Below are 25,420 nucleotides of genomic sequence, written 5' to 3'. Positions count from 1 at the left end.
TTCACCACCCCGAACAGTTAAATTCCCCAGACAGCAGGTAGCTGCAGTCAGCTCTGGGAGGAAAGAGGGGTTTTTTTTTTTTTAAAAAAAAAAAAAAAAGGTGCGAGGAACAACTTTTTCAAATATAATCCTCTTGCTGCTTGCCTGCCATGGTGCTTGCCTTTCTCCTTCAGCCCTGAAGGGAGGCAGGAGTGGCTGAAGCTTCAAAAGCTTTGCGTCTGCAGGTAGTACGTCGTAGCTGAACTCCGTCTCAGTATTGCCAATGGACTCGCTGCTCAAAGGAGTAAGACCTACTCTGGAAGTGTGTGTCTTCCAAGACTGAGTAAGTCAGATTTGAATTAGAAGTGGATAGGAATCACCTGCCCAGTTGCAGGTTTGACAAACCAAGTGTTTTACCAGCCGCTAGCAATTATGGGTAGCCTGATGTTGTGCAAAAACAGGACAATGAAAGTCCCGGCTGTAGGAGCTGGTATGTGCTTTTGAGCCTGGAGAAGGCTGAGAGGGGACCTTAGAAATATCTGCAGGGTGGGTGTCAGGAGGACGGGGCCAGACTCATTCCAGTGGTGCCCAGCGACAGGACAAGGGGCAATGGGCACAAACTGAGGCAGAGGAAGCTCCAGCTGAACCCGAGGAAGAACTTCTTCCCTTTGAGGGTGACGGAGCCCTGGCCCAGGCTGCCCAGGGAGGCTGTGGAGTCTCCTTCTCTGGAGATATTCCAGCCCCGCCTGGCCGCGGTGCTGTGCAGCCTGCTCTGGGTGACCCTGCTTGGGCAGGGGGTTGGGCTGGGTGACCCACAGAGGTCCCTTCCAACCCCCACCATTCTGTGACTCTGTGAGATGGCTTAGGGAGTTGCAGTGCTGTGCACTTTGCATCGCTCGGTTGTTCCCTTCGCAGACAGAACTGCGGTTTGCTCCGTGTTGCGCGGTCAGGATGCTGTCCCCCTCCAGCTCACTCCGTGGGTCTGGAGGAGGAGTTGCAATATTTTCTGCAAACTGATGCCAAGGCCTGGGACAACCAGGTGGATGCTTAGGTCTGTTTTGTTACCCGCGTCAGGCTGGGTGCATCAAATTTTGCTGGGGAGTACTCTTGATATCTCTGTGTCTCTCTCGGCACACGGGTACTTGGGTGCTCTTATTAAACTTGGATTAGGTCTGACCCGTGATTCGGTGCAAGAGCTTGGCCTTGCCAGCAAAGCTGTGGCGGCTCTGAATTGCTGTCACCAGGCTGGTTGCTACCCTCCCTCCAGTGCTGGTGGCACCCAGCAGCCTTCCGCCCAGCTCCAGCGCTACGCTTCAAAATCCCATCTTCGGGGGAAAAACATACTGCTCCGATTCTTTTTTTTTTTTTTTTTTCTTACCAAGTGAGTTATTTCTGTGAAATAAAAATATTGTAGTAATAGGCTAGCCGGTCATGCTCAGATTAAAGGTCTAAGCTGACAGGTTACGTACTGCTTTTGTGCAAACAGAGCAGGAATTGATACAATGGTTATCACTGGGTTTGACAGTTTCTTTTATTCATGATCCCTGGAGACGTAGCCTAGGTAGTGAAGAACAGCAAAGCTCTGCGTGCTGCAGGAGAGGGGTTCGATAATTCGGCTAGCGGAGCAGGACTGCTGAATGCAGAGCATGAACTGGTTTAGCTCGTCGTGGTTTAGGCAAGAAGCACGTGTGAGAATTAACTTTGTGAGACCAAGGAGGGAGCCTGTATTCAGTGACAGATGCCTTGCCTTACCTGGCTGCTTGTGAAGAAAAATCCGATCGCTTAAAAATATCTCTTTATTAAGACTTTCTTCTTATTTATGTTCTTTCTTTGCGAACTCTTTCCAGTTGGGGATCAGATTTCTGCTAAAACAAAGACTGCCCAAAGAAAACATTCAGGCTTTTGGGGGAATTACCCACTTCGATGGCAGAACTGTTCCTTCCAAGGGTTCCGTGTCCATCCCTCCTTGAGCTAACCAAGCTAGCGTTCCCAAAGCAGCCAGTTTTGGTTGTAGTCATCGTGTTTTCTCTGAAGGGTGCTTGGCTTTCGGCTGTGTGCTGGGAAGTGGTCTCCAACACCCCGGCGTGCCGTAGAGGCATTCCGAACCGGCTGCCGATGCTGCCTTTGCAGGCGTAGCCCTGTCTGCTCGTGTACCCCAGAAACGGGGAGGACGGGGCTCCCTGAAGATGAACGGTAGCCTGAAGTCCGCTCAGCGTCTCCAGAAGGTGATTCGCAAAGGTGGGAGTTTAAAGAGTGCCTGGCTTTGAGTGCACTTGGTCCCATCAGAAGGTATTTCTCTCTCAGGATCAGAGATCTCTCAGGATCATGTAGGATCCTGAAACTCGGGCAGTATGGATGCTGTTTTCCCCCTGTTCTCCTCGGGATCCCACAAGCTGCACGTTTTTCATGTGTTCTAGCTGAACCTGTAGCTCCTTATTCTGAACTCGGGGTCCTGTGGATGGTATCTTGGGTTCGTTCCCGCTGAAAGCAGTGGGATGGCACGTTCGATACCGCAGAGTGGTGTTCCCACTGTGCAGCCTGCGAGATGCTCTGGATGTCAGAAACTGAAGAGCTCGATCTGTACTGGCGGAGACGGCAACAGACGTTCCCCATGGGCAGTTTCTCACAGTGCAGCAGGGTCTTGTTTTCTAGGATTTTTTCCTTCCCCTTGTTTAGCTGTCTGACATCGGCCTTTTGCCTCCTGTGCCTCATTCCTCCTCTTTCCTTTGTGTTTATTGACTTTGGATCAAGAAGCTAAGGCTGGTATAAACCTAGCTGTAATCAGAGTAAATGCCATACTGCAGCCAGGGAGTGTTTTGTGTCATTGCTTTCAGTATTATCCATTATTTTTGCTTTTCTCCAGGAGGGAAGGCACGAGCTCTGATTTCTGTAGCATCAACCTTTCCACGTTCTGACAAGTTAATCAAAAGTCAGGATACTAAATGAGCAATCAGCTGAAATGTGCTGAATCACTGTCACCTTTAGTCTGCATTCGTAGACAGCATTTTCCTTTTTTAGCTTAGCCTTCGATTGAATCTGGCAATTTCTCAGTCTGTTTGCCTTAAAAGACTTAGTCTGACGCAGGCACTGGAGGCAATCAGTTAACCGCGCTCCTCTGCAGCCTGGCAGAAAAGACCTCGCCGGCTCCGTAGTCCCGTGCGTCTTGTTCATCTGAGGGGTTTGGAGTCCACTTTGTGAAGTGGTGTGTAACCTGCTAGAATTAAGCAGGATAGGAGTTCTCTTTGAGGAACTTTGAGAACTTCTTTGAGAACTTCTTCCCTCTGAGGGTGACGGAGCACTAGCCCAGGCTGCCCAGGGAGGTTGTGGAGTCTCCTTCTCTGGAGATATTCCAGACCCGCCTGGACAAGGTCCTGTGCAGCCTGCTGTAGGTGACCCTGCTTCAGCAGGAGGGTTGGACCAGATGACCCACAGAGGTCCCTTCCAACCCCTACTATTCTGTAGTAGTAGTAGTTTTCTGTGAAAAGAAGGTGGTGGTGGCTATCCGTTTTTACAGCGTGCCGCTGGAACACACCGACAGTGTCTGAGTCACTGGGACGTTGTTTGTCACGAGTTGTCCTTCTTTGTTTTGGTTGGGTTGGGTTTTTTTTTTTCTTTCAGAACAGAGGAGAGAGGAAACATGTTTAATCCATGCTGATAAATCTGGCGTTTCATTAGAGGAGCTGCTCCTAATCAGCAGCTTCAAGCAGGGATTGCAGTAATTACGTGGGAAGCCGTGCAGCTGAGAGAGCTGCGTTTCAGGAGGCCTTCCTCCGAGGCGTGCGGTCGGGTGCCTCCGTGCCGCGGGTGCGGGTGGAGCTGCCGTGAAGCCAGAGCCGGGGAATCGCTGCTGCTGTCATGGAGAAGGGGCTCGGGAGGGGAGAGCCCGCGGTGGTGGTGAGCACGGAGGCGAGAAGGGAGGCTTCCAGGCTCAGGAGAGCTTGCTGATCCACAGCGAATGGCCGGTTCCGTGCTGGGTCTCAGCGCTCTGATGGATGCGCTCTGTTCATTGCTGCGTGTCTGCTGCAGAGCTTGGAGCCCACGAGCTGCCCAAGAGAGCAGCGCACTGCAAGCAAGCCCCGAGAGAGGCTTAAATCGCTTGTCCAGGCTCCGGTGAAATTAGAGCGATGCGCCCTGCAGTGCAACTGCACGTCGATGAACTTAATAAAACGTGACGATCCCAACGTCGGTTTGTCTGTTGTTTTCTTCCCCTTCCCTCCCGGCTTCGACACTCTCCTCGCAGAATTTCCTTCGCTGCCAGAACAACAAGACCAACTACAACTTGGTGTGCGAGACCCTGCAGTTCCTGGACTGCATCTGTGGGAGCACAACTGGCGGGCTGGGACTGCTTGGTCTGTACATCAACGAGAAAAACGTCGCGCTGATCAACCAGACGCTGGAAAGTTTGACCGAGTACTGCCAGGGGCCTTGCCACGAAAATCAGGTAAAGCATCCATCGCGGCGCAAAGCGTTGCCCCTCCTCCCTACGCCTGGCGTGCGCTCTGCTGGGCTGGGCTCTCGGTCTTACGGACTGGTGGTGTCTTACAACGCTGCTCCCTTTACTTGCCCTACAAAGGGGGTTTGGTTTGGGGTTTTTTTTTTCTTTATAAACTCATAATAATCAAATTCTCTTTCTGAAGGCCCTCTCTGAGTTGAACCACTCAAAGCAGTAGAGATTCTTCTGCTTTGCCTAGGATTTAAGTTGCATTATTAGACTTGAGAGAGAGAGTGGGGAATTTTTGTACTTGAAATACTTTATAGTAAAAATATTGCTAAAACCAAACTCTGTTGCAAATGAGGCCAGAAATGTGGCTCCGCAGCCGGATGGGAGAAGGTTGAGCTCTGGAGGTCCGTTAATGAAGGTGATAACCGTGGGGTTGAGGTTGCTTTCAGACACAGTCTTGTGGGTAGAGCCAGGTGCGTGTCCCTGCCGACTGTCCCTGCGCTGGTCTAAACATGACTCTTGGTAGAACTGTTTCAACGAGTCCGCTGAAGTCTGAGGTCTAGAATAAACCAGACTAAAGAGAGAGCTGCGCAGGTCAGCTCAGAACCGGAAGTTTCTCTCTGTAGTACGGAGCGGGTGGAATAACACCCTTTAGATATGGGTGTGCATCCCTGCAACTCGGCGACAGCAGGGAGCTGGATTTTGAGGGCAGCAAGCTACCATCAGCTTGTACGTTTTCGTTATTGGCTGTTACCAAAGCAAGGTTAAAGGGTAAGCAAGAAGGCTACGGAAATTCACGTTCTTTGGTTAGACAGGACTGAAGTAGGTGTTGACTGGCACATCTGAAATAAAGAAAACTCTCCCTAATCTTAGTAAAACAGTCTACTTCCTTAGCTATGGGTTAAGCCTGGATGCTTTGGCATGTAAACGCTTGGTTTATCAGCTGTGTTGCTTTCTGCTTCTGCAGCTGGGTGGTTTCAGTAGGACATGCCGTGGCTGATGGTGATAGGAAAACCTTGAGACAAAATGCCTTAATCACTTATTATTCCACTGACGGGAGTTTTCTGTTCAATTATCCATCTCAAACAGCTTACGAGGTGATGAAAGAGGTGACTCTTCTGGCTGGGTCACCAGCCTAGGCTGCATTTTTAGTGTAGACAGTTAGTGCAGTTTGATGAATTTTCTTTGGACAGAACTGCATTGCTACTCACGAGTCCAACGGCATTGACATCATCACAGCGCTAATTCTCAATGACATCAACCCTTTGGGGAAGAAGAGGATGGACCTTGTGCTGGAACTGAAGGCAAGTGACTATTTTGTGTGTTCCCCATGAATAGTAAGCTGAAACATAGTTTTACTGTTGGAATTATGTGGGTGTTTGTTATATCCCAATATTCATAAGTACCAAAAAATTATATGCATCAGTGAGCTGGAGGCAGCGCCCAAAGATTGTTTGTCATGGGTATTTCATATTTTGATTGATAACATGGAGCCACCAGTTTTCAGATGGGGGGGTGCAGGCCGTCAGGATATGCTGAAGAATCCTAAGGTAATTTCCTGTTAAAAATGGAAAGCCAACCAAAACTTCTGTGTTGTCGGTGAGCTTTTTCATGTACAATGGAAGTGAGGTTTCTCATGCTACGTGCAGTTCCTTAATACTTTATTGCTGCTGTTTAATCAGTTGATGTTTAATCATCAAGAATTTTTTAGGGCTGTTCATATTAGTGGTGAAATAATGAGCCCTGGTGCTGGGTTCAAAATACGCTAGCAGGCTGTCTTCTAGCAAGAGTAGTCACAGAGCACTCCTGCTTCAGCCTGTGTTTTAGAAAGGAAATATTTCTGACTTATTGTCCTGTCTTATAGCGCAAAGTCTAGTTGTTTTCCGTTGCCGACTCACGCCATTATTATGGGTAATGTGGGTTTTTTATTATTCTAAATAAAAAATGCTTTTAGACTCAATTAGCATTATACTTCAAAATTAAATACTTTTATTGGTTTTTATTGTCAGTCATGATGGATTTTAATCTTAATTGTTCATATTAAAGTAGTCTGGTGCCTTGTGGTAGTTTCCCATTTCCTCCCTGTATTTCTTGGCATGAGCAGGTCGCAGAGTAATTTTCAGTTAAAAGCAGCAAAGCACGTCTGTGTCTTCAGCCTTGGCTGTCCTTTGATTTAATCAACAGTGCCTTCGGTAAAGCTGAGCTGCACCATTTTGGAGTTGAGAGCTTGTAGTAATGCTGCAGCTTCTCTAAAACAAAAAAAATTCTAATACAAGTTTGAAACGTCAGCATTTTAGAAATCTGAAGCTTGACGTGGGTTAATTTAATGTCTCCCAGTAAGTAGGGTTTGAGAAATATACAGCTTAATAGTATTTTTTACCAGTTTATGTGAATAATTAGAGGAGAGGGAGTGCTTGGCGAGGGAAGGCTGTAGAGTCCTGCAGTGGTCACCCTCAGCAAGTTTGCTGATGACACCACACTGGGAGGAGTGGTGGATACACCAGCAGGCTGTGCTGCCATCCAGCGAGACCTGGACAGGCTGGAGAGTTGGGCAGAGAGGAACCTGATGAGGTTCAACAAGGGCAAGGGCAGGGTCCTGCCCCTGGGGAGGAACAACCCCAGGCACCAGTACAGGCTGGGGCTGACCTGCTGGAGAGCAGCTCTGTGGAGAGGGACCTGGGTGTCCTGGTGGACGACAGGGTGACCATGAGCCAGCAGCGTGCCCTGGGTGCCAAGAAGGCCAATGGGATCCTGGGGTGCATCAAGAAGAGTGTGGCCAGCAGGACGAGGGAGGTTCTCCTTCCCCTCTACACTGCCCTGGTGAGGCCTCATCTGGAGTACTGTGTCCAGTTCTGGGCTCCCCAGTTCAAGAAAGATGAGGAGCTACTGGAGAGAGTCCAGCGGAGGGCTACGAGGATGAGGAGGGGACTGGAGCATCTCTCCTACGAGGAGAGGCTGAGGGAGCTGGGCTTGTTCAACCTGGAGAAGAGAAGGCTGCGAGGGGACCTAATAAATGCCCATAAATATCTGCAGGGTGGGGGTCAGGAGGACGGGGCCGGACTCGTTCCAGTGGTGCCCAGCGACAGGACAAGGGGCAACGGGCACAAACTGAAGCAGAGGAAGCTCCAGCTGAACCCGAGGAAGAACTTCTTCCCTCTGAGGGTGACGGAGCCCTGGCCCAGGCTGCCCAGGGAGGCTGTGGAGTCTCCTTCTCTGGAGATATTCCAGCCCCGCCTGGCCGCGGTGCTGTGCCCCCTGCTCTGGGTGACCCTGCTTGGGCAGGGGGTTGGGCTGGGTGACCCACAGAGGTCCCTTCCAACCCCTACCATTCTGTGATTCTGTGGTCTGGCTGGGAAGATCTGCCTTGCCCGCAGGTTGTGTTTGTAGACACGAGGGTCTCCAGCCCTGCTGGGCAGCAGGGATGGTACTGCTCAAGCTGGGTACCCTCGTTTTCTGACTCCTGGCAGTGATTGCCGTTGTTTTCTGCTCCCTTCAGAACAACGCTTCCAAACTGCTCCTGGCGATCATGGAGAGCAGGCATGACAGCGAGAACGCGGAGAGGATCCTCTACAACATGAGGCCCAAAGAGCTGGTGAGTCCCTGGGTCACCCCAAAGCTCCCAACTCCCTTCAAGCCAGGTAGAGCAGTGCTGGGGAGACTGGGGTGGCCATGGTGTCCACCTCGGGTGTGCTGCCAGAGGTCTGCGCATGGGTTGCGGGCAGCTGGGAGACCTTTCAAGGATTTGGTTGAACGAGTGCAGTATCCACAGGGGACAGGTCTGTCTTGTTCCCAGGCAGCACGAGCAGTTAGGGAAGCCACAGTGAATGGTACAGAGGAGGCATTCAGCATCCTGAGTAGGGCAGGGAAGAAGCATCATCTGACGCTTTGAACGTAGAAGCCGTTTGCACAAGAGACCGAGAGAACCAAAAATTCCTTGTGACCTAAAAGCTGTGCAGTAGACTGTAGCAGGCTTTTGGGCTGGTTAATGTGTTAACCGGTGAAAACACAAACAGGACATTCAAAGTACAGCTGAAACACTGTCGGCTTGTCTCGGTGGGGGCCGGAGGTCGGAATGCGATGCAGCGTGCCACGAGGGTGGCCCAGAATGCATTACTTGGAGGGGAACGTAAAGTTTAGCTGCTTGTGTTGATGAGCTGGGCTGAAGATGCTGAGTTCAGGTCTCCTGCTTTATCCTGGACATTGAGAAGCCCCCTGACCTTCCTCTTCAATGCGTATGCTCGGCTGCCTTTCACTTCTGTAAGAGTGGTGTGTGTATACTGGCCTTGGCAGACTTCGACCCTCAGCCTGAGCTGTCCTCATTGGCCTGTGTCTGTCTTTCTAGGTGGAAGTGATAAAGAAGGCTTATTTACAAGGAGAAGTAGAATTTGAGGATGGAGAGAATGGGGAAGATCTTGCGGCATCTCCGAGGAACGTGGGACACAACATTTATATATTAGCTCATCAGGTAGAATCTCACCTACAGCTTTTGTAGCACCAAGTGTCACGAACTGTGAATAGCAAGAGGTCCGCTTTTCCCTGAAATTGTTTCAACGGCTCACCTCTGAGACAAACTTGCTGCACGTTCTCCTTTTACCAGAGCAAGTTCCAGCCCTTAGAGAATCAGAAAAGAAAATGCTATAACGTAAGAAAATTTTTCGAGCTTGCTTTTATAATGGGCAGCAGGCAGGCTGCTGACCAAGTTGCTGAAGACACGTGATTCGGGTTCTTGGCAGTGCTGGGGAGCAAGGTATTATTTTTCAGCCGTATCAAAGGTTCCTTTATACTCCCAAAGAAATTCTACTCACGGATCGCTTAAATCGTAAGCAGAAATCTCGCTCTGCTTTTATGGCTCTTGCTGCATTCTCTCTGTGTTGGAGCCAGTCGGGCTTGTTGTATTGGTACGATGTGGTGGTTGAAAGGTAAAAGACTGAGGTGGGGAAAAATATCAAGATCTACTTAGTATATTGATGTGGCATAGATCAGTCCATTAGAGACTTCTTGCTCCTTTAGCATCTGAGAAGAACCACCATCGTTGCGCTGTAGGATGAATTTAGAGCGTCCAGAAGCGTTCGTGGAGCGGTGCTCGGTGCATCTGCTTTTCAGTTGATGCTAATTTTCCCTTCCACCCCTGCCTAGATACTGCAATTAGCAGACCTTTGAATTAGGGTGGGTGTAGAAGGATAGACCTAGACTGAACGCGACTGTTCAGAAAGTTTCCCAAGTCAGGCAAAGGGTGGGAGAGGATGGGGAAAAGAGGAGTACCACACAGATATTAAAAAAATACATATTTGAATCATTCTGACTTGCTCCCAAAATAGAGCTGCAGGGTGTCGGGTTGGAATAGAACAAGCCTTCTGTCAACTTTGCCCTTTCTTAGCAGCTGACTGCGTACTATTTCTTTTTTTATGCCAAAAATCAGAAATCTAATATCATAGAGAGACATCTGGTGTCTCCCACTCCCTGTGCATTCCTTTATTTTAGTTGGCTCGTCATAACAAAGAGCTGCAGAACATGCTGAAGCCGGGAGGTCAGATAGAGGGAGACGAGGCGCTGGAGTTCTACGCCAAGCACACGGCACAGATTGAGGTGCGGGGGAACTGGTGGCTGCTGGGAGGGGTGGGGGGGGTGATCTGCTGCGCAGAGAGCTGCTGGGAAGAGAGGCGGTGGAGTTCAACGCCGGCTCCATTATACGTGGTCTTTTGGTTGAACTGACTACCTGTGTGTGGACTGTCATCTTTGGCATGAGAATAGAAGGGCACTTTTTTTTTTAATTTATTTTATTTTTCGACAGCCGCTGGGGGGGAGCTATTTTTGAGCTGTCATGTGTGGGCTTTAAGATGGAGCTGAGCAGAGCTCTGTTGGCAGGAGGAAGTGTAGCTTCGCTTCTGTTACATTTTGGCCGGTGCTACTGCTGAATCCCAAAAGTTAGCGGTAGCTTTTGCCATTCTTTCTGTATTAAAATGACATTTTGGCCTGATGCGCAGTCTAAGATGCCTTTGAAAAGTACAACACGCACAAACGTGGAGAGCTCACAAAACTCTGTAATAAGCAATGTAACAATTATTCCTCACACTTGCATGTGAGATGCATGGCTAAAATTTGTGAAGGTTCCTGAGCTGGGTGACCAGATGGCTCTGAAATCCAGTGCAGCTTTGGAGCAGGATTCACGGGGCCCCTTGGAAGTCCGAGCTGAGAACGGTATTGTTGGGATAAGACTGCAGCATAGAAATCATCAGTCTTGGAGCTAAATGTAGGCCTGCTTTGAAAGGTAAATTAAGTGAAGTCTCTACCAAGCTGCTGTTCTGCAAACCGTGCCCAAGTTTCTACGTGTAGCTGGTTTGGAAGGGGAGGGGGGAGAAGCAGACAAACCAAGAAATAAAAGCGTTTAATAACTAGGAAGAAGTCTAACAAGGCTGCTCTTCAGATCGTCAGGTCGGACCGTACCATGGAGCAAATTGTCTTCCCTGTGCCCAGCATCTGTGAATTCCTCACGAAGGAGTCCAAGCTGCGGATATATTACACCACGGAGAGGGATGAGCAAGGCAGCAAGATCAATGACTTCTTCATGAAATCAGAAGACCTCTTTAATGAGATGAACTGGCAAAAGAAATTGCGAGGTAGGTTGCTGGTGCCGGCGTGGCTGCGTGGAGCGTTACCAGCGGGGCGCTGAGGTCGGGTTTGCGGCGTTGGAGACACTGACTCGGTAGCAGATGGTTCCCCAGTGTGGCAGCAACCCTGATAATTGTTTGAAAGAGCCTGCTCCTCTGCACGACAGCAACATGCTGTAACGAAGGCAAGCTTAATGCGAGAGCAATATGGACCAGCTGGAGGGGATCCAGGGGAGAGCGGTAAGAAGGAGCACAGGTCGTCTTTTTTAAGATCCAACAGGAAGGAACAAATTTGTGGAGGCTTAGCTTAAATGAGAAGGCATTTGGGGGCACGGAGGAATGGAGAGGACTCAGCTGAAGAAGGCGGTGGTCTGTTCTCCCTCCCTGCGCTGGAGACACGGAGCAGTTCCCTTGCATTGCGAGGAGGAGTAGGGCTGGGTGATGCCGCACGGACTTATGGCACCTCCAGCAATGGAGGTATTTAAGAACAGGTTGAACATGCATTTTCTAGCAATAGTAGAAGCAGAATTTGTCCTTTCTTTGGGCGAGGAATAAACTGGCGTATGTGTTGGTTAAGTCCTTTCCAGCCCCATCATGCTAAAATATCTGAAAGCAAGCATTTTCAAGCACTGCTTTTCCTTCCTTCCAGGTTCCTGCTGGCAGCTAGCAAAACTTTTAAAATTATGTTTTATTCCATTTTACTCCATACAGTGCCACTACTTCTCCCAGCAAACTAACTCATTTGCTTACAATTATTTAAAAAAAAATGAAATTCTTGTTTTGCTAAAGGAGAGATGTTGCACACGAGGCTCAGCTTCCGTGGGCAGCGATGAGCGGTTAGAATTTACCAACAACGACCCCCTGAAATGGGAGAGATAAAGCAGTTATTTCCTGCTCCAGTCAACGTCTGCCATCTGATACCACTGTTGTTCCCCATGCTCGAACCAGCTCCACTCCAGTTACGAGGGCAGGAGCGCGGACTGGTCCAGAAGTCCCTCCTGGAGCGCATGTGGGAGTGGAGCTGCGTGCAGCGGCGGGGTCCGCAAAGGCTCTGCCCCAGACAGAGACCCAGTCCTCGCTCAGCGTCCCCTATCACAGGAAAGCATGGGGCGAGAAGGGACCTCTTGACCTTCCTCATTGTGAAAGTTATTCTTTATGAAACGATTTCCCTTGTTGCAACCTCTGACGGCCGCGTTCTGCCCTCTCACTGTGCACCTCCGAGAAGAGCCTGGACTCTTCCCGGTTTCTTTTTAGGCTGCGTAGGCACAGTCCGCACCAGACCTGACAACGGGTTGCACCTTTGGTAACGGAAACTCAGTATTTGCTTCTGATTGCTGGGGTGTGTATATATATATAGTTAATATCTCTCTTAACAGAGAAAAGCAATTGTAATCACTTTATTTAAAATTACCAAAGTCAGGTATAGATAAGACTGCCTGAAACGTGGTCAGCTCTACTGCATTATTTTTCGTGTGTATGAATACTAAACAGAGTGGAGCTATTTCCACTGAGCAATGGATTAGTACTTCTGACAGCATCAAAATCCCCAGGAAGCTGCTTCCTACAATGACTTCTAAGAGCTCTGCAAGAAATATGGGAGTAGAGGACATCCTAAGCAAATGGGCAGCTTTGTCTTTGGCAGCATCCATATATTCTGTGAGATTTCACTGTTTGAGTTATTTTATTTGTCTTTGAGGCTATCTCCCGGCAAGCCGTGAAGACATCCGTCATTAACAACAGAGCACAAATTAATCAAGAACCACCTGCAGAAGTGGAGAATATTTCTTTTTTGTCTTTAAGAAACTGTTATCATTTAGTCAGTCTCCGAATATTCTGGTCTTGTTTGGCCTCGAAGTGATATTCTGTGCTTATACAATTGCTTCTCACATCTCAAGTGGAGGTTTGGGTTTTCGAGCAGTGCCCTGTGCTGCGCCCGTGTGACCCCACTTACAGTTGATTCCAACCTGAGAAAGACTTTTTGAAAAATATCTTTATAAAGACCCATGTACTTCCCGCTTCAGCTCATGGTGCCAGCCCATGGTCTGAGCACTGTAAGTCTCCCAAGGTCTTGATTACGAATTCTAATGAGCCTGCCAAAACCAGGCAGAACTGCTACACAGGGCAGATAGCCTATGCCCATCCCCAAAGGAAGGTTTAAAGTAAAACCTGGAACTTCATAATGGCCCTTCTTATAACAATTTCATACAAATGAATGCAGCCTGCTTACAAATTCTCCCGGTTAAAATGAAATTGAGAGCAGAGCTAATACAGAAATGAGTGTATTGTGTATTCGAAACATTGCTCCATCGCGTTTCAGTGAGGCTTGGCGTGTGCTGGCTAATGAGGTGCAGTGAGGCTTGTACTCCTGCAGTGACAGGGCACCTTTCTGCAGCCCTTCCCTTGGCATTCAGCTGGTCCATACCTTGGCTTTTTATGTGCATTTCAACGCAGTATAATGAGGCATTGTGTAATTCTTTTAACCTTTTATTTTTTTTTGGCTTAGGATGCTAGAAGAGGTGATTTGCTGAAGAGAAGTGGTGGCTGCTGTGAGGCTCAGAGTTGCTGCACTCGTTAATTTATTCTTTTCAGCCCCAGAGTTTGCATTTTCATCTTCTCCCTAAATTTCACTGTGAGCTTCTTTTCCTTTGCTCTCAGATATCTGTACACATTACCGTCTTCCAACAGGGGAAAACATTAGTTCTTTCCCTTCTTTGTGAGCAGTTTGAATAGATTTTCTTTTTTTTTTTTTTGCCACTCTGGGTTTCAGCGGTGCCCAGCTTGCAGTACAGCGAGCCTGCAGGAGCTGGAATCGGGGGGCTTTGGCCGCGATGCAGATGCAGTTACTGCAAGGCAGCTCCTTCGCTGTCCCTGTCGTCCTCTGCTCCACCACCGCTGCAGAAAGTGAACCTTTTTGCTTCCCGGGCCTCTTGATTCGAGCTGCAGAGATTATGAAATATTAGGAATCTTTTTTGAAAACGATTTATGTGTGAGGTTAAGAATTTAAACCGTGCAGCTGTTACGCTGTAGGCTTGGCTCTGTGCGGGTGTGCTCGTGCCCTGTGCCCCCAGCCGAGCTTCGACTGGGTGATCGTTCTGGGGCTGTGTTGGTCGTGAAGTAACGTCGCCTTGCTTGGCAGCCGCTCCTCAGCGTTGTAGCTTTACTGTCACGTCGCTACGCTGCGTTCTGTGTCCTCACTGTCCCCCTTGCACTCTCTTCGCTGCGTTTTTTCTGGCAGAGAAGTAGTCTGGAGGTGGGCAGCGTCTGGGGTAGGTGAGCTGCTGGCAGCAGCGTGACCGGGAGGGATGGGGCTGGATCTAGCCGGTGATAACGTGCACGGATTTTCTTCCTCCTAATTGTTCTGTGTGTGACTCAAAGTATATTGTTAGGGCAAACCTGAAGTCCTTGACCTCTGGCATTCCTGAACTTGTTCTCATGCTGCCGCTAAATCAATTAATGTTTGAAAACGCCTTCCTTTTTAACGAGAGTCCTTTGCCTGGAAGTACCATCTAGGAAACTGGAAGTACCCCAAAGATAAAGAGTGATCAGATAAACTTCAGAAGAAGCCATGATATTACTGCTGCGCTCTTGGGCAAACTGAAAACAATCTGAGTTTTGGTGGAGATTATTTTTTTTTATGTAGCACTCTTATTCTTTTTTTTGAATGCTCCATTAAAAGGAATTATTTTTCTCTTTTGCAGCTCAGCCTTTCCTGTACTGGTGTGCTCGCAACATGTCCTTCTGGAGCAGTATTTCCTTTAACTTGGCTGTCCTTATGAACCTGCTCGTGGCATTTTTCTATCCATTCAAAGGAATTCGAGGAGGTACCAATATTTAACTTACACCTTATTTGTTCACGTATTTTTGTAACGAGCCAAATTCTGTCCCCCACTTGTGCCTCTGCATCCCTGTTTACTTCAGTGGGGACAGTAGAACAGAAAATGGCTTTTTTTTTTGGATTGCCTTGATTTAAATTGTGCTGCTCTGACCTCTTTGTCAGGCATTTGTAAGGAAAATGTAGAGCTGTGCTTTTTTGTAAGGGAAAAAATTATCACAGACAGACATCCACCTGTAATTATGTGACTGTTCTACTTTGTTTTAAAGTTCTGTAATTAAGTATTGAACTAAAAAGATGGGAAATGTTGTTGTTTGACTTGAGCTTGCGCTTTGTTAATGCCGTTTTCCATAAAACTTCCGTGGCTATGTGGCACTTCAGGAGGGTGGGTGTCAGGAGGACGGGGCCAGGCTCTTTCCAGTGGTGCCCAGCGACAGGACAAGGGGCAACGGGCACAAACTGAAGCAGAGGAAGCTCCAGCTGAACCCGAGGAAGAACTTCTTCCCTCTGAGGGTGCCGGAGCCCTGGCCCAGGCTGCCCAGGGAGGCTGTGGAGTCTCCTTCTGTGGAGATATTCCAGACCCGCCTGGACAAGCTCCTCTACAGCCTGCTGTAGGTGACCCTGCTTCGGCAGCAGGGTTGGACTGGGTGACCCACAGAGGTCCCTGCCAAACCCTACCATGCTGTGATTCTGTGAGGCCCCTGCGTGTTGGGGCCGGGTGAGCGAGGTCACCCTGCGCTGGCAGGCGAGGCGACGGGAGCGACGTGACCTGCCTCGCGCCGTTAGAAATCGATGGAGGACACGGGGAAGGAGCCCATCTCCCCTCGGTTGCTGTCTCTCCATGGAGCCCCTCACCCCTGCGAGCGCTTAGAGCTGAGGCTGCCCTGGGGAGCGGGGAGGTGCCCACCGTGTCCCCTGCCGCCCCGAGGTTCCTCGCCGTTGTTTCGGACGTAAGGCAGGGGTTAACGTGTGCGGTTCCTGGGGGATCACACAGTCTTGCAGCAGTAGGTATCTCAGAAGTTGCCTTCGGTCCAGCCCGTGGGTTTGTGTGACGGCGACGGTTCCGAGAGCCAACTCTGAACGCTCCCAGTCGAGTCCTGATGAGATGCAGCTGCTCTTGCTCGGAGCCAGCCTCTCCCAAGAGATGCGCCCCAGGGCAGGTCAAGGGGTGGATTCGTGGCAGCGAGAGTCGGGAAGTCTGGAGAAATGATCTTGTGAACGCCCCTACCATGATTGTCACCTGCAAAGCCGGTGGAAGGGGGATGCCTGGGTAGGAGGTTTTGCCACATCTGTGTCAGCTGGAGTAAAGGAGGACTCCCGCAGCAGAAGCTCCTCCTGGAGAGGGTGATTCACGTTCAGGCCTTCACTTCCTTTTCTTGGAGATTCACAATGCAACAGGGCCAGTTCGATGCTGATCTTTTCCTGCTTAACTTCCCTCTGCATCTTTCTCGCGTTCATTGCCAACTACAGAACCCAAAGACAAGGCAGCCCGAAGACAGCAGAAGCCTGAGCATAAGAAAATGATCGGCTGGGGTCTGTGTGTGCGGCATAAAAGCCGCTTCACCCTTTTTGTGGCTCACGGGTTAATTTAGGTTGAGCAGAGCCCTAGTTTTGTCCGAGTAGTGTTTGATAACAGCTTATGGGCGCAGTGGGGTAAAGGCAGTGGGCACGGAAAACTTGCGTGCAGGAGTTCTGCATCCTGATAAAGCCTGTCAGAAGGTACAGGGTATTTTAGACCAAAATCTGGTGTTCCTGAGAGGTGGAAGAGTGCAGTTACCTTCTGCAGCGTTCAGGCTGTGGTTTCGGCCGCTGTGCCTCTGCGTCGCAGCCCCTGGGGCTGCCCGGATCCTGCTCTGGCCAGCAGCTGGGTGAAAGGTTTTAACAAGCATGAAGAAGAGCAGCTGAATTTTCTGTCTCTAGTTTCAAAGATCAAGAGTTAAAACCTAAAGGTGTGTACTTACGGCTGCTAGGAAGGCTGGTAATGAAGTGAGTTTGTGGAGATTACAAGTTGCAAGACTTGGGGGGGATCATTAGGCATTTTGAAGATGCCCTACCCTGCATATTTGAAATACTTTATTTATCAGGTTACGTTTTGATAAAATCTCTTCCTCTACTAGTTACAATCAAGAGAGAAAAATAAATAAATATATGTGTATTTTATATTTAGCTTTAAAAACACAAAAGACTCTTCAAAACAGACCGTTTGGGGGAAGTTGTCAGTGTCTTGAATTGCTCAGACATGGTGAGCTGAGCAGCTGACTGGCATCCGACTGTAGCAGAAGCAGTGAAACTTCTGACTTGAGGAGCAGAAACAGAACTGGAAGCCTGGAGTTCGGTGCTGGAACGGTGAGAATTCCCGAGACAGGGAGAGCTTCCTCCCGGCGACGTGCTCCTCCTGCCAGCAGTCGCAGGATGGGCTGCACGTGTTTGCAGCAAGCGCTTTGATGTTAGGTTGGGTGCGGACAGTTGATGTCAAGTTGCCACTGGCTTGGAGAGCTTCGCCAAGGGCCAAGACACCGCTCCCAGTCTGCTCCCAGTCTCCCTCCATCACTGGGGAGCAGAGACGAGCCCGTGCGCCGAGCCCCGCTCTTCCCTGGCAGCGCTCCGCTGACCCGCGTCCCGTGAAGGTCTTTTCACGCCGTGGCATTGCCCTCCTCGTGCTGATGGGTCGGGCCCTTCCCAGGTGGCTGTTGCAGGCGACAGTTGAGGACTTTGTTAACTCTAGTTATTTTTGCAGGCCTGCTGGGAACAACTCGTGGAAGCGAGTGTATTCCTGTGCCGTGGACGGCTTTGTGGTAGCTGGGGTGTGCAGACCCCTGTGCAGCTGCAGGCAGGATCCTGCAGGATCCATCCCTCGCAGCAATTCCCGAGCTGTTCCTGCTGAGCTTCCACGCGTTCTGCTCGCTCTCCCCTCCCTGTGCTATCGTTCCCACTCGGGTGACTCTGTTCCGAGCTCGGCACCGTTTGCTGTTTGACAGCTCGAGCGGCGGCGGCGTTGCTCTGGGATCCCAGACTCCCTTCAGACAGCGGAAACATCTGTTCAACTTTACGCTTATTAAGTTTTAATTTCCATCTATCCTCCGCTGTCTTTATTAATCTACAGTGATTTGGAACAAAATTAAATGGCTGCTCGTGATAGTCAGATGAGAGTAATATCTCCTAAGCCTTCTGAGTTTGGGCAGGGGGAGAAGGAAGCCCGCGGTGGATGTCTTGCCAGTAAGGCACAGCAGTCTGCTGAGCACGTGCTAGGGCTGCGGCACGCGGTGAAACCAGGGGGGGTTGCCTTTTGGTCTGTGGAGGGGACCAGCTGCTCGAAGAAAAGAAAAAAGATGTCCTTTGTATTCTGCATAAACCCAGGGTAAGCGGCATTTTCGGCTGAGTATTTTTCATGGCTCTTTCAGTGAAGTCTATTTTTAGCCCCACGGGCTGATGTTATGCAAGCAGACAGTCTCACGGGACAGTCCAAACAGGACCAGAAATGGCAAGAGATGACAAAAATGGGTACGAGGTTTTTGACCAGAAGCGTAATGGGAGAGTCAGGACCTGGAAGAGTGCGGTGTCTGTCCTCACCCACCCAGTCAGGGCCTCCGCGGGACGCAGCAGCAGAATGCCTCTCCTTTTCAGCATTCCAGGTGTATAAGTAATGAACACGAAAATGAAGAATCCTATAATACTGGCGCTTATCATTTACATAATGCTTTAGTTACAAGTTTGTAATTAAACCCTGCTGAAGGCATTGGGCTCAGATGTTCCACTTACCGCTTTGAAATCAGTGATGTCTGAGCATCAGGCTTAATGACGCTCCGCCAAAGATAAGATAAAATTACATTGATTTGGTTATTTTGGATTTGTTTGGTTATACAACGTATTGAAATGGGGTTTGGTTTTTCCCTCTCCACCCTAGGTACGCTGGAGCCCCACTTGTCAGGCTTGCTGTGGACTGCTATGCTGATATCTCTGGCCATCGTTATAGCTCTTCCGAAGCCCCACGGCATCCGAGCCTTAATCGCTTCCACAATATTACGACTAATATTTTCAGTTGGTTTACAACCTACTTTATTTCTTTTGGGTGCATTCAACGTGAGTATCGAGTGGGCTTTTCTGAAGTTCTCTTGCGTCTTATGTAAGGGTTTCTTACCTGCTTGTGAAGATGTCAGGCAAAAATATCCTGGGAGGTCGGTGGAAGTGGTGGGAGGAGTAATTCCTTCTTTGGAGCGTTTCTACCAGAACTGCTTTGCTGCTGCTTGTTTAATCCTGGTTCCCCAGGCTGGAGCCCTCTAAGGTTTCGCTGAGTTTTGCCACAGTGCAGTGACATCTCCCACCCCAGCCAGAAATGAGCAGGAGTCTCCGTGACCCTAAGTCCACGGTTATTCACCCAAACCCGTCTCCCATTCAGCGACTAATCGACGGTATTTTCGGGGTTGTGTAAGATTCGCTACACAAGGCACTTCCCCAACGCCTGCCTGCAGTCTGCCAGCCAGCCAAAAGCTGACACCAAGCAGTTTTGGTAGCGATGCGTGGACTGAGGATGTGAGCTGAGCCACCAGAGAACCTCATTAACGCCCAGACCCGGATACCTGTGGTCTCTTGTGGCAAGCGAGCCAAAAATGTTTCTCTCGGACTGAGTCAGCAGCTGTGCAAAGATGCATCTTCTCAAAGGCCTTGCCTTCATTACGAAGTGCCCAGCTTTCAAGTGCATCATTTAATAGCACTCCTTGTCCTCAGAATACGTCACTGGGTGCCTGGGCTATGGGGCCAGAGTTGCGTTGGGAGGGGGGGGGTGGTTGTTACCCATAATCGTAGCATTTAGCAGGTTCCAGGGAGGCAGCTTTCCTTTGGCGTTGGTGGCGGGTGCTGCTCGGGAGCAGTACCGGGTGCGTGATCCGAGGGCGAGTTGCTGAGGGAGTCTGGAGCACTTGCTTTGCAGCTCGGAGCAGTGAGGGTTGCTGGAGGCTGGAGAGTTCTCTGACTGCGGGAAGTGCCGTGCCTAGAACATGGTTGGGGTTTTTTGGGGGGAAGGTTTGCCTCTCACGCCAGGGAGCGGTTTGACTTTCTGCTTTAAATCTTAATCTTGATGCCCTTCGACAAGAAGCTGGAGACGGGAGTCAGCGCGCACGCTTTAGTAGCCGTGTCCTGTTTCAGTTTTGGCTCGCTGTCCCGGCTGTGCAGAGAACGCAACAGAAAGCAGGTTCTGACTGAGGGGTAAAAGGCTGTCGTGTAACAGACACTCTGAAGATGAGGAAGAACTTCTTCCCTCTGAGGGTGACGGAGCCCTGGCCCAGGCTGCCCAGGGAGGCTGTGGAGTCTCCTTCTCTGGAGATATTCCAGCCCCGCCTGGCCGCGGTGCTGTGCTCCCTGCTCTGGGTGACCCTGCTTGGGCAGGGGGTTGGGCTGGGTGACCCCAGAGGTCCCTGCCAGCCCCCACCATTCTGTGATTGATATCCTCACGGTGCCAAGTGATTTCCGGCTTTGAAAATTTGCTGCTTTTTCCTGAAAGCCACACGTTGTAACTAATTTATGGTTAATCTTTCCTTAGGTTTGTAATAAAATCATTTTTCTGATGAGTTTTGTGGGTAACTGTGGAACCTTCACTAGAGGATACAAGGCGATGATCATGGATGTAGAGTTTCTTTATCACCTGCTGTACCTGCTGATTTGCGCTCTGGGGCTCTTCGTGCACGAATTCTTTTATAGCTTGTTGGTAGGTATTCACTTGGCCCTGAGAACGTTGTTCTGCCTGTGTGTCTGTAAAGTCCCATCCTGGGCACGTCCGGGTGTGTCGTGCACCGCTCGCTTTCTGGGTTACTGCTGGGAAGCTGCGGTGTGGGTGCTCCTTTGAGGGCTGCACGCTGGGTGTTTGGCTTGGGAGAGGCTGTGGGACTCCTGCCACATCTCTGCTTCCCGGTCGGTACGGACAAGCAGAGACTTCTTTGTTCTTCTCAAGTGTATTAGACAAGACATGTTTAAATTTAAAATTCCTCGTGGTAATAAATGTGCCCGCAGTTGCAATGAAGGGCTCTAGCATTGCTCTGTATGTTACTCCTCCACTTCTAAGATGCAAGTTTTCTGGGCTAGATGTATTGCTTGTGACCCTGCTCTGACATCCAAGGTAATAAAATGATTTAAAATGCGTGACTCCGAGTAATATCAGCTCCTGGTGAAGGTTTAAGCCTTCTTAAGATCATCTAAAAGAAACAAGTGACTGAAGAACGTAGCCATAGAAATGTTCGCTGAACAGCAGGCACTTGGGGAGTTACCGTGCTCGGAGTGAGAGGCACACGGTCTCGGAGGTGGCTTACTCTGTCATTGTCGATAACCAGAACATCGTGTCCGTGCTTCTTGAGCAGCTGGTTGACTCTGGAGTGTCTCCTTAGCTGTAGCTAGTCTCCAGACCTGAGACGGCTGCCCCGGGTGCCTGGCGTACATGGTTTTGCTGTTTGGGGTGGGATTCATCTTGCAGAGGACAATACTTGTACTCCTTCAGTGCTTGTTCTTATATCTCGTGTTGGTGGAGAAAATGTGTCACTTTTAAAGCAAACCTGAAATCCCATTCAGAACACTCTATTTTTATCCCTTTGTTTGATGCTTGCTGCATCCTCTGGTACCTGAACTGGGTGTTTGCTGTGTTCCTGTAGGTCTGGTTTAGCAAACACTTGTTCTCTCGCTGGCAGCCGGCATCGCCAGCAGCCTGCCCGGGCTCTGCTGGGGAATGTCACAGACCCGGGGGAGTGAGAAGTGAAGGCAACGTCTGTAAAGAAATTTAAACAAAGAATTTGGGAAAAAAATACTGCTTATTTAATTATACACTCAATAAGCTAAGACTTAAAGGAGATGGCTAACTGCATTTTTGAAATGAGCTGTTCTGAGGTGCTGATGGGGCAGGTGATACTATGAAAAAGACACAGCGGTGTGTGTTAGCAGCTTTACGTTTAAAGCACGCACTGTACATCTAGCACTTCAGCAAGAAGCCCTGCCCTCACACCAGGCAGGGACTGCGTCCCGAGCTGCTGCTCAGGGCTGGAGTCCGTCAAGTGCAGATGAAGAGGAGGGTACAGCTGCCTCCATCCTTCGTGTTTCAAAGTGCGTGGCACAAGGCTGGTACAAGTGGGGGAGAGGGACCCCTTCTCCCTCACCTCCTGCTATATTTTTCTTTGCTAATGTGTTAAATTTCAAAAAAATGTGCTTTAAATGCTCTCTAAACCGTCAGGTTGGTATTGTTAACATGCAGCCCCACGTTGTGCCAACACATAGCATGCCACCAGCGGGGCTGGTAGTGCGTGTGAGAAGCAGCCTTTTATTTTGTCCGTTGTCCCCCAGCTCTTTGACTTGGTGTACCGAGAAGAGACCTTGCTGAACGTCATCAAGAGTGTCACTCGCAATGGCCGTTCCATCATCCTGACGGCTGTGCTCGCTCTCATCTTGGTCTACCTGTTCTCCATAGTGGGGTACCTCTTCTTCAAAGATGACTTTATCCTGGAAGTAGACAAGCTCCCTAACGAGACGTTATTGCCAGGTTGGTACCGGCAACTCGTTTTGACGGCTTGTGTTGAAGAAAGTAATGGGCTTTTCCTCCCCAGGGCATGCTGAGCGTCTTCCACCTTCTGCAAGACGTACTGATTACCTCACCAGTTTGACAGTTTCTTTCCCACAAAGGACACTGCTTAACTACAGAATAAAATTTGAAACCAATCAAACTGACTGGGGCAAATGGTTACCCCAGTATTTTTACAAAACGCTGTCATCTGCTGCAGCACAAAGATGGGTGGGGAGGAGGAACCCTTGAGGAACCCCTGGAGATAGTGCTTAGGCTCCTCTGCACATGGCTGAGATTTCTCCCCTCGCTGTTTGCTCAAGCAGTTGAGATTATCTAATTCAGCTACACCTACTCCTCCCCCGGTTTAATTACAAGCAGACTTTAGGTAGGCCATCGTGGAGAAGGCTCTGCACTGGAGAATTCACTTCTGCCTTGGTTTGCCAGATAACAAATGCTTATATTGGCTTTTAATGGTGGGGTTCCTTTCAACATAAAAAAAATTAATATTTTAGTCTGAAATAATAGACTGAATATAAATGAAGGGCGTCAGAGGGCATCAGAGATGCTTCTCTGAAGCAGAGGTTTATCTCTCTAACCCTGGTTTGATCACAGTCCTTATAGACTGTATTAACCTCTCTCAGATACTTGGTAGGGCGTAACCTCTGTGGCAGACTTCTCTGTGCTGACCTTAGATTGCTTATTGTAAGTTCAAATCTGGGGGGTTTTCCACCCTGCAGCATCAAGCTACTAATTCAGTGGGCGGGAAGCACAGAGATGAAATTTGTTACAGGAGAGGCTTGGGTTTTGTCTTGTTCCGACTTTGTCTCTGACACTCGAGCTATTCAGACAAGTATTATTTGATGTTCCCACTATTTTTTCTAATTTACTGCCAAACCTGTGAGAGACCGAAACCTCACTGACCCTCTTATTTCACGTTTCTGTGCCAAAGAAGTCTTAGGATGTGGCAGTAGGTTTGGTTTGCTACTTGCAAGGCATCGAAAGGCAAGTTTTCAAGGCACTTTGATGGAACGTAGTATTTCCAGAAGAATTTCAAATACTCTCTCAACTTGGGAGCTGATGCAAAATGGATGCACAAATTTGGTCTTTAATTCATAGAAATAAGAAGTTTTATGTTGGAATTTAAAATCCTTGAATGTGTAAATCGGAAAGTACTGTGCCCTGCTAAACTCTAGGATGATATACCATTCGAAATCTGCCTGGTAATTGCACACTGGTTGTGCTGGGGTACCTTAATATCTGAGAAGTAATCTTGCAAGATACAGGAAACGTTAAACTATCCATTTGATTCATCACCTTCTGTTTTTAGATCGCACAGAATCCGGCGAGACCATGACCGGAGAGTTTCTCTATTCAGATGTATGCAAAGCAGGTAGCAGTGAAAACTGTTCTTCAGTCATTCCTTCAGACCGTAAGTATCTGCTGTTGGATTCATAACTCACTCCTGGAGTTTTCATGCTTTTTCTAGCTAAGCACCTTAAATGAAAAAAAAAGTAATTTCTTTAAAAATCCTGTGTAATACATTTGGGAACAAAGCTATCGTGAGAGTATTTAACTTGAGAAAGGGTTCATTTAGGCCAACAGCATAAATGACATTTGTTACATCCAGTGATTAAACTAGAGAAACTTAGAACTAAACCATACTTTGATGAAACAGTCGTGTCCTTTATTTTTCTCCCTTACCAACTTGAGAAGGAAGCGATGCAGTTCACCTCTTTGCAAAGTTTATTATTTTAAAACATTAGGCTATTAAATGTGACCTCAGAGGATAATACCCTGTGAAATATGGAACAGAATGTTGTTTATTGTCAGCATTATTCTATGTAGATAAGCAAGGAAACTGTTTTTAATATCATGGCAGGAAGTCCTCAATGGATGAAGTAGACGGGGTAGCTTTGGGGGCTTTTGAGATCAAAAAAGTGCATGTGAGATACTGCTTGTGGCGCAGTTGCCAGCCTCGGCTTGGGCATTGAAATATTTCAGTTTTATTTTCTAGAAAATGTAATTTGCTTCTGGGAGATTTACGAGGCTGGCTGCGAGAGCCAGACCACACATCAGTATTTCTCTTAGAAGTGGAGCTCTCATATGGTCAGATGTTTCAAAGGTCAATCATGGCCACGAGCCCATGCTCGCAGGAGGAGACGGCTCTGTTTGGCTCAAGTGTCCTCTCTGATAAACGAAAATTCAACACTGATACGAGAACAGCTCTGTTCAGCTCTGGGAGTGTGCTGCTTTGGCTCGGTACGCTCTGGCTGCGGAGAGGAGAACTCCAGAGAGGTTTTTATATCATGAATGATCAACCTGATGTCAGGGTCTTGGGATGGACTGGGACATGGCCAGGGATATTAACAGTGCCCAAATCTTTGGCCATTTCTCTGCCATCTTGGGTTTTGGCTATTTCTGGATGGCACGGGGATTTGGGCCTCTCTGAGGCTGCCTGTGGGAAGGTGGGATCTGCTGGTGAGCGTTTGTACGAGGAAAGCAAAGTCATGAAACTTGTAATGGCTACAGGGAGAGTATATGAGATCAGGTAATTAATTCTAGCAGTTCTGTGACTGCAACAGTGAAGTTGGAGGCTTCAGCCAAATGAAGAAAGGGTCAAAAAAAGTGTGTTATTTTTTTAGTAAAATGCTGTTTCCATAAGCAGTGATATTTTAGCCATTTGAGAAGTACAAGTCGAAGTTGCCATTTTGAGTGCAGCCCAAAGGCTGTGCAATCTGTTAGGCACCAAGGGAGAGTGTAAGAGGCAACACTTTGTCCTCTGAGCTGTCAAAAAGCTATGATTCTGTATAAACAGGCAGCTGGTGATCCGAGCTATGCATGCGAACAGAAATGGAAAGAGAGATCTCACCAAGTCAGAGACAGCAGTTCATGCACAAAAGAAAACTCTGCCGGTGGGGAGAGGAGGGCAGGCTGAGCCGGAGCGGAGACCCGCTCCGATGGTCGGCTCCTTGCGAGAGCTGAGGAGGTCTGCAACGCTGGCTGGGAATCTGGCAGAGGGGGGAGAG

The 25,420-nt window shown here is 48.9% G+C and overlaps 1 protein-coding gene across 7 annotated transcripts in view; it reads left to right on the top strand.

Annotated features, from left to right (window-relative positions):
• ITPR1 (inositol 1,4,5-trisphosphate receptor type 1) overlaps positions 1-25,420 on the top strand; it is a 184,183-nt gene that overhangs the window by 137,528 nt on the left and 21,235 nt on the right. For all 7 annotated transcript variants that reach the window (XM_075433115.1, XM_075433114.1, XM_075433111.1 and 4 more), the window contains 11 exons: positions 4,220-4,420; positions 5,614-5,724; positions 7,917-8,012; positions 8,763-8,885; positions 9,902-10,006; positions 10,845-11,037; positions 14,727-14,849; positions 18,765-18,940; positions 20,397-20,561; positions 22,178-22,373; positions 23,722-23,823. In XM_075433115.1, the coding sequence (XP_075289230.1) occupies positions 4,220-4,420; positions 5,614-5,724; positions 7,917-8,012; positions 8,763-8,885; positions 9,902-10,006; positions 10,845-11,037; positions 14,727-14,849; positions 18,765-18,940; positions 20,397-20,561; positions 22,178-22,373; positions 23,722-23,823 (1,591 nt within the window). The remainder of the gene's footprint in view (positions 1-4,219; positions 4,421-5,613; positions 5,725-7,916; positions 8,013-8,762; positions 8,886-9,901; positions 10,007-10,844; positions 11,038-14,726; positions 14,850-18,764; positions 18,941-20,396; positions 20,562-22,177; positions 22,374-23,721; positions 23,824-25,420) is intronic.

This window comes from Opisthocomus hoazin, chromosome 11, assembly GCF_030867145.1.
Source record: "Opisthocomus hoazin isolate bOpiHoa1 chromosome 11, bOpiHoa1.hap1, whole genome shotgun sequence".
In the NCBI taxonomy this organism is placed as follows: Eukaryota; Metazoa; Chordata; class Aves; order Opisthocomiformes; family Opisthocomidae; genus Opisthocomus; species Opisthocomus hoazin.
The sequence above is the reverse complement of the archived record's forward strand: the minus strand, read 5'-3'. Positions and strand labels throughout refer to the sequence as shown.